Source organism: Diuraphis noxia, unplaced genomic scaffold (genome assembly GCF_037042655.1).
Source record: "Diuraphis noxia isolate RWA-SAM2 unplaced genomic scaffold, SU_Dnox_SAM2 contig0003, whole genome shotgun sequence".
NCBI lineage: Eukaryota > Metazoa > Arthropoda > Insecta > Hemiptera > Aphididae > Diuraphis > Diuraphis noxia.
Genome location: NW_028301713.1, coordinates 50903235 through 50912398, shown reverse-complemented (window position 1 = coordinate 50912398; position 9164 = coordinate 50903235). Strand labels below are relative to the sequence as shown.

General features: G+C 35.3%; 1 protein-coding gene across 1 annotated transcript; it reads left to right on the top strand.

The window, feature by feature from the left end:
• Positions 1–870: 870 nt before the first annotated feature.
• On the top strand, positions 871–8541 carry LOC107166996 (uncharacterized). Its single transcript, XM_015515877.2, has 2 exons — positions 871–3273; positions 7796–8541. Exon 1 carries the CDS (start codon positions 1470–1472, stop codon positions 3135–3137), a length of 1668 nt encoding a protein of 555 aa, XP_015371363.1. The 5' UTR covers positions 871–1469; the 3' UTR covers positions 3138–3273; positions 7796–8541.
• The last annotated feature ends 623 nt before the right edge of the window (positions 8542–9164 follow it).

Sequence of the window (9164 nt, the reverse complement as noted above, 5' to 3'; positions counted from 1 at the left end):
GCTACACATTTACATTGTATAATAATATGATCCTATTATATAATATGTATACCTACCTAGCTATAGAATTATTTATTATTTTAATTTTAATAACTTCAATAGGCAACTATAAATATGATATATTGTGGTGTATATATATTATAGGTATTACAGTGTATTAATTAATATTAATATTAATATATATTAATATATTATACTTATACCTATATAAGTGTGAACAATTATTCCAATGTTAGAGTAATATTTGTAGTATATGTGTAAGATAACCCAATATATATATATATATAGTCGTGTTTCTTTTACACGCTTGTTTTGAGTTTCACCGCGGTATAGGCCTATATATATAATAATACCTACTACATCTCTAATATAATGTATTTATGAGTCGAGAAACGATTTAACGGAACAGTTTGCGCACGACTTCAAAGTGCAGAGGTTTAAGGGTAGTATATATATATATATGCTCATAATGCACGCAGTGGGTGTGATATCTATTTATATATATATTATGTACATATAGGATAATATTGTATGTATATACACTCGTTGAGAAAAGAGTGAGAGAGAGAGTGAGATACAGTGAAAAAGAGAGATACCATTATCTAATTATTTGCGTTTGCATATTATATACATAATACCAATGTATATATATATATGGGTAATCTATGGTGGATGTAAATAATGCGAGCGCGGCCACAGTGGTGGTTGGTTACTGTTGAGGAGGGTGGTGGTAATAGGAATGGGGTGGGAGGGTGGTCGAACAATCCGCATTGAGGTTGCTACCAGTTATACAGTTGGCACAATCGCGGAGCGGCAGTTTGTCTCGGACAGGATGGATGAGCGCGTACACAATATCATTATATATGTATATATAATACGCAATATACAAAAGGATGATGTGATCACCTAGCTGCCGCCGCCGTTTGTGTTTTACCGCACGCCCATTCGGCGGGTTCATGCGTGTCCACACCCATCGCGTTCGCTTGAAGGCAACGCCCACCGCATCGGCGGCCGCCGCCACTGCAGTCGTCGTTGTCGTCGTCGTCGTCGTCGTCATCGGTGCCAACGCTATACCGACGCAGCAGTCGACGGCTCAGTGATAATATCGCGCGTCACACGTCAACGTGAACCTATAATAGACGTTACCGTCGCATTTGCCGCCGCCGCCGCAACCGTCACCGTCGCGTACGACTATAACCAGCTTCTTGCCGATAGATTCACTTTTCACTTTTCCTACCGCATAACAAAAAACAAATACCGTTTCACATGATATATTTTTTTTGCGCTCGGCAAACCGATTTGTTTCGAACCCACGAACCTTCGTAATCGTTTCGTTTTCATCCGCGACACCTTTGTACTAAAATTAGCAATAATAATATACCTATAATAGGCGCAAAATTTTATTTCCCCAATTTTTAATTTTCGATCCCGTCTCCGTGGTTGCACATGACTTGTGAGTCTGTGGCCAAATGTGCTGCGTGGTGATCGGCACCGCTGGCATGCAGGACGACGATCACCACAACCTTCTTCACCACCACAACAACAACAACAACCGTCATCAGCAACAACACCATCGCAGCAGTAGCACCAGTAGCAGCGGTAGCGGTAGCACGGGTGGAAGTCACCTGGCCAACTCTTCATCCTCATCCGCCGCAGCCGCGGCCGCAGCGGCCGCCGTGTTTCTGCCCGTCTACGATTTCAGTCGCCGGTACCAGGCCGCCCTGGATTCGGTGGCCATGCATCAGGTCGTAAGCCCGTTGGACTTGAGGGGCGTCGGCGGTGGTGCCGGTGCCGCATCCGCCGCCACCGTAATGGTACAGGCCGGTTCTACGGCGGCGTCCGTGTCACCACCGTGTAGTGTCGGCTCGGCCGAGACGACGGACGTGAACGTGGATTCAGCTGATGACGATGACGAATACGACGCGGCGACCGTCGCGGCCGGGTGCAATGACAACAACAACGGTGGTGGCCGCCGTAGCAAGACGACGTCGCCGGACGCACAAGTGGGTGATGGCGAAGACGGTGACAAGACGTCGGGCACCGGTAACGGATCACCCGTCAAGCCACCGTACAGTTACATAGCTCTAATCACCATGGCCATACTTCAATCACCGCACAAGAAGCTCACGCTGAGCGGCATCTGTGAGTTCATCATGTCCCGGTTCCCGTACTACCGTGACAAGTTCCCTGCCTGGCAAAACTCTATCAGGCACAACCTGTCACTTAACGACTGCTTCATCAAGATTCCTCGGGAACCGGGCAACCCGGGAAAGGGCAACTATTGGACGCTGGACCCAATGGCCGAGGACATGTTTGACAACGGTAGCTTTCTTCGCCGGCGCAAGCGGTACAAGCGCATGCAGGCCCCGTCGGACTTTTTCATCCACCGTGGCGACCATCACCAACACCATCCACACCATCCACATCACCATCCACATCACAATCACTTCGCCGCAGCTGCAGACCCATACTCGGTGTTACACCACCACCATCACTATCCTTACCATCATCTCGGGCCACCACCGCCACAACTTCAGCAGCCACACCCGTCGCAAGCCCAGCCACAGCCTCTGCAGCAGCAACAACAGCAGCAGGGCTCTCAGTCACAGCAACCTTCGCCGACGCAGCCAGTAGCCGCAATGCAGCCGTTACAACTTCCGGCCGCTGAGCTGGCGCGCATAACGTTTGGTCTGAACCTGCTGCACAACGGACAGGTGGCCGCGGCCGCGGCGGCAGCCGCCGCAGCAGCCGCATACAAACCTCAACACCCGTCGCAGCCACCCGCACTGGTTTTGCACCAGCCCGGCAATCTGATACAGCCGTCGTACGCGACCACTGTAGTGGCCGGTGGCGGTCGATTGGCCGTCAAACAGCCGTCCACCGGGTTCAGCATCGACTCCATTATGGGAAAGAGATCGTCGCCCGCCGCCCCACCGGCCAACGTGTCACCGGCGCGACCAGGTGGCCGTCAACCACAGCGCGAGCTGGACGATGACGACGACGACGACGGCCACGACCATCGTGATCACCGCGGAGGCCGTCATCTCGACGCCGCGGTCGTCTCGCCACAGCCGTCGACCAGGCAAAATTTTGATTCGGCGTTCACACCGCTCCAGCAGACCACGTGGGCCAGGTGATGATTTGGCCGCCGCCACCGTGCGGTCACGATTCACTCGACACATGGCATGGTAACAATATAATTTTTACTGTTTTGTCATGCAGAGAAGTTCATCGTGCCGAACAATTTTAATACGTACCAACAGTTCGTCAGAGGTAAACAGAAATTATCACATTATTATTGTTAATATTAGTTAAATAAATCATAAATCACTGTATATAATCATTTGAATATTTGATTATTCAATTGTTGTTAGTATTATCAGTGACTTGTTTGGCGTGTTTCTGGTCTGCGTCCATGAAAAATGTAGGGAGGAAGGACCACGTATAAAGTGTTTATCAAAATATTTAACTGCATGAAATTTTTAGCAGACATTTTTCTTTATAGGGCCCAAGGCCACTTATAATAATGAAGCCTACAATTAAAAAGCTGATTTATGGGCCTTTTACGTGCCAGATCGACACTAAGTATTATAGGCCAACAATCAATAACATATTATTAATTATATACTCAAATTATAGCATTATATTTTAATTAGTATAATTCACAATATTGATCGATTGACATAAATATACATCACTACCTAGTACCAAAATAATCAATACGCATTATGATAAAATTATAGAAGGTACCTATACTATATATATTTTGGCAACTTAAACAAAATATCTACAGGTATTAATTACGTAGGTATTCAAAATCAATTTTTAGAAATTAATAACCATTTAAAACTAACTAGGTAAATCAATAAACTCGTTAGAAATATTTTTCGTTTTAACGATTATAAAAATCGTCGCAGTAATTAATTATTTTCTTTATTCAAGGTTATTACCAACAGAATAATCATTTTTTTCAATTATCTTAGTTTTGTTTTTCTATAGCGTTATATATTCATTAATGCATTGGAAAAACATGCTATTCATATAAATATATAATTTAACTGACAAATTACGAAATCCCATTACCTATGTTTTTAAACTTAAATGTACATACTGATAAATCAATAAAACTTTATACATAATTCAATAAATATATATTCAAATTATCAATGTATAATAGGTATATAGCGTTGTATCTATTATGATAGGTTTTGGTCCTTGAAGATCAAGGGTATGTCATTGAGTAGGTTTATCTAGATGTATAAAATTTGAATTATTCTGAGTTCAGACGGATGCTTCAGCCTTTAGCACATTTGAAGAAATTTAATAATGTTATGTAGTTTATTTGTATTACTGTTAGGTTATATTAGGTTAAGTTAGATTAAATTAAACTGTACGTTATATTAATATAGTTTTTAAACTAATTGTTGCAAAAATATTGTATACATTAAACTATAATAAATACTATAACTGCGTAAATAACCTCCAGATTTTACCTGGGAAAAAAATGAACGGGCATAAATGCGCCGGTGCTATATTTTATTGGTATACCTCTGGTTTAGTGTTTATTTATATTCACAAGAAAATCGACATCGGTGTACACATATATGGATGTATTTTTATTTACTTAATTCTACCGAGCTGGGACATTCGTCTATAACAAATAATTTTTAGCACTTAATATAATACCTATCAATATTTTCTAACATGATCAAAATTACCTCTCTTCACTTGTACCTGATATCTCTAAGAACAATCTTTTAAACATTTATCAAAATTAGTCAAGTATTTTTTGTGTCTATAGAAGCTACAAACATTAGGACATTGTATTTTGTCGTACATTTGAATAAAAAACAATACATTAAATATAATTTCCTCTTATTTAAAACAAATTTGATAACAACGCAATCAGCTAATCTGTGCGAAATTTTTATTTTTTAAATTTTACTTTAATTATCAATGCCAACCAAATAAAAAATTATTTGATTTTTGAGGTAAGAAATGAATTTCATGTGTGATCTTGCCTATATAAATGAGTAAACTTATAAACGACCCCCGAGTCTCGAGGAATCTATTAATATAACTTTGATTGCAATCGGTCCATTATATAGTTAACTGAGATATTCTGAGATACTATATAGCGAGTTCAAACTTAGGTACGAACTCATCGGCCTTATATAAAAGTATGGTCTATTATAACATTATAGGCATTTATAGGTACTTCATTTTCTATAACAATTTGTGTTATTAACTTAAGTTAATACGATTTCCGCGCACTATAAATCGAGATAAATAGGTTCAATAATGGTACAATTTGAAATTATTCAACATATTTTGAAATACATTCAAAACACTTGGCAACTATTTATTTACTTCAAGAACATATTTTATGACAATGGGCATCGGCACACTCTTTATAATATAATAGATTTGTTTTAGATCCCAAAGAAGTAAATAGGTCTAACCAAAATGTATATGGAGAATACACAGTATCAAGTAAGAATAGAAAATACAATGTCGGAAGCATTTTAAATAAAGACTACTTGCTATAACTATGAAACTATGTACTAAATATCGATAGATGAGATATTATAATTCCCGCGATTCTGTCAAAATATATGATTTTCTAACATGATATATATGTTGATGTATGTAATCAAACCATTCAAACAATGATTTACCACCCGAAACTTGTTATTAAATTCCATCATTACCTAATCGAGCTAATGAAAAAATAAAGCAAAAATCTTAACTTTCAAATTTTGTTTTAAATTAAAAATGTTATATAATATTATTTTCAACGGCAAAATTATTTGTACATTTATGTGATACGGACGACTTTCGTGAAAATCTGAACTTCTGATGACTATAAAAAAGTATTGTGAATTAATATGTATTTTTGATTCCTACAGTAAAAAAAACTTATGAGGATAGGTACTTGTTATGATACATTTTTAAGGTTTTTGACTAAAAAAAAAAAAAATTAGCTGCATTAATAAAAAAACTAAACAAGTCAAACATTTCAAATGTATACAATAAATGTAGAAGTAGCTCAAGTATCTCAAGAAAAGTCAAAGTATTTTGAAAATAATATCGTGTCTAGATGATGAATAAAACCTTGGCCAAAATTTCATGTAGGTATAGGTTTCATGTATACAGTTATTATCTATACAGTTATTCACTTTTGAATAAGGCATAACAAAATAAAAATATATACTCCCAGTACTCAGTATACAAAATATACATAGATCTAATTTGTACCAGCAACCATCATGGCAAAAGTTGAATTTTGAAGCATTTTTTACTGATATTACTATTGCTCCAAAATATGATGACAGATACATTTTAACATTTATCACTCCACTTAGAATCAAAAAAGACGAAAATGTTATTATTTATTAGGTGTATTAATCTGTAAATCTTCAATCTAAATAAGACGATTGAAAATTCTTTGTACTCTGAGAAATGATTGGTAAAGTACTACGCAGTGGCGTAGCCAGGATTTTTCTTCGGAGGGGGCTGATTATTGATTAATTTTTACACACCGGTGGTTTACCTAAAGGGTCTTCCATAAGTTAAACATGTATAAAAAAAGTAATATAAATAGCAATGAATTTTCTATTTATATTTCAAAAATACAATTTGAGACGTTTTTAGCGAAATCAAATATTATTTTTTTTTTTTTTGGGGGGGGGGAGGGCTGCTTCACTCTCAGCCCTCCCCTTGACGGTCAGCTCCCATTTCGCCGCCGTTTCATTTCGCCGCGGTACCATTTCACCGAATTTATTTTTTCGCAGTTCCATTTCGCCGAATTTATTTTTTAAGTAACTCTTTTAAGTAAACTTAAGATTAAAAATTACATTCTAATTAGTTATATTTATGTAATATGTAATCTGAAATTATTACACGAGCTCCACAGTTTTCAATACACTTCCAATATTTTTTATTTTTTATTTTTTTATCAATTCTAAAATAATAGTTATTGAAAATAAGGCATTCCCCTTTTCGCTGTGTAGAAATATATTCAATATTCGACATTATTATTTAAAAAATTGTGAACTGTAAATGTGCAAATACGTACAAGATCATACGACACTGACTGTGTTGACTTTACAGTTATCGCTGCGACGACACACTATTCAATATTCATTCTATTTTATTTATATAACTATTGGGGATTTATCAATTGATAACTTCAGAATTGAGATAGTAATTCACTTAGATCATTTCAAACGATAAATATTTCTCTGTGTCTATTTATCACTTTTCAAATCACAAATTCATTACCATGTTTTAAGACAAAAATAATTTTATGCGGCGAAATAGGTCGGCGGCAAAATGGGATTAATTTGGCGGCGAAATGGTACCGCGGCGAAATGGGATACGACCCCCCTTGACTACGCCTCTGGTACTACTTATGTTGCGCTGCGCCCCATTGACTCATTCATTCCATGATGGGTTTCTGATAATTTGGTTTTTTAACATATCATTATGACCATTAATTTGGTACAACAATTTTAAATTAAATATTAATCTACTTGAGTGTAACTACTATAAGAATTTAATAAACATTATACACGGTGGTAATAGTATTATTATTATTATTGTATCTATCAATTAAATACAAGTATCTACATTTACATTGTACATTGTAATTATTTGTATTATTAGATTACCGAAATTCTTAATAATATTATGATTTTTTTTTTAGTCTAATTGAATTTAATACATAATTTATTTGTTTTGCTATCATTATTCAAACATAATTTTAATCTTTGTGTTCAATTTGTATTTTCAGCAATATTGAAGATTCGTAAAGCCGTCAAGCAAACGAATTGCACTGATGCATATAGCCGGTGTTGATTTCTCATCTAGTCCCAATTTGTCCAACAACCCTATTATAATACTGTTGTATAATACACAATACCTATATAATAAACACATTCTTATTTATATCTTATAAATACGATTTAGTATATTATTGTAATAGTAATAATAATAATAATAGTACAATATATTGAATTATTATAGAATACATTGATATTATTAATTATTATTATTATTATAACTGTTATTTATCATCAATACTATTATAATATTGTACATAGCCTTTATTATTTTAATATTATCATATTTATAAAATATGATTCTCGTTACCAAATATTCTTATCATATTATTGTTTTATTATTATTATTATTTTTTATTGCCGTAGTCTTTAGAAGACGTCATGTAGAATACTGTGTATATACTTATTATTATTATTATTATTATTGAACGTTCGTAGAGAAAAAACAGAATGTAATAATTCTTTAACTTAAATAATTATATTTAATTTATAATATAAATTCGCTGTTTATATATAACATAATAATATGTTGTTAAATGTATTCCTTGTACACCTCTTCATTATGATGTTTTATATAAATTATACATAAATGATGATAATATGATAATACAATTAATAAATTATATTTTTAGGTACGTCACATGATCATGTATTATATATTATATATATACATATATTAAACAAAACGAGTCAGTTAGTGTAATGTATCTATTTTAAGTGCTGTGTTATTTTAGAACAATAAGAGAAAACGTTTAAAATAAAAACAATAAACGATCGTTTCGTTAAAATAAAATCAGTGTATATATATTATAATCTTTCCTCTTCGTTTACCGGCGGCTTGAGAATCGAGACCGTCCTTCGTCTCCACCGTTTTCCCTCAGTGCCATACATCCATACACACGCACACTAAAAATACACATTACATAACGTGGGTGATACGACGACGGGTGACAACATGTTTACAAATAGGTACAGCAGCTGTAACAGGTATAAGACAGACAATCTAGCTAGTCCGATGACAATAATATTATTATTGTATTAGATAATCATATTATAATATTATGTTATGAAAACTATTTATTCTTAAAATGGGCTATTAATGCTATTATAAGACAAAAATATTATAGGTACTTGTAAATTGTAAGTTTAAAGTACTTCTGCACACTAATAATTATATTTACGTGTATTCCGTGTTCTTATTTTCATTTTTAGCCGAATAAGGATCAATAAGTTAAATATAATAGCTATTATAATAGGTACGATTCGGTTTACCCATTCGTTTGCTCGTATCGCATCGTAATAATATAGACGGTATTCTTA

Coding starts and splice junctions, on each gene's coding strand:
- LOC107166996 (XM_015515877.2), top strand. CDS start 1,470: ATGTGCTGCGTGGTGATCGGCACCGCTGGCATGCAGGACGACGATCAC.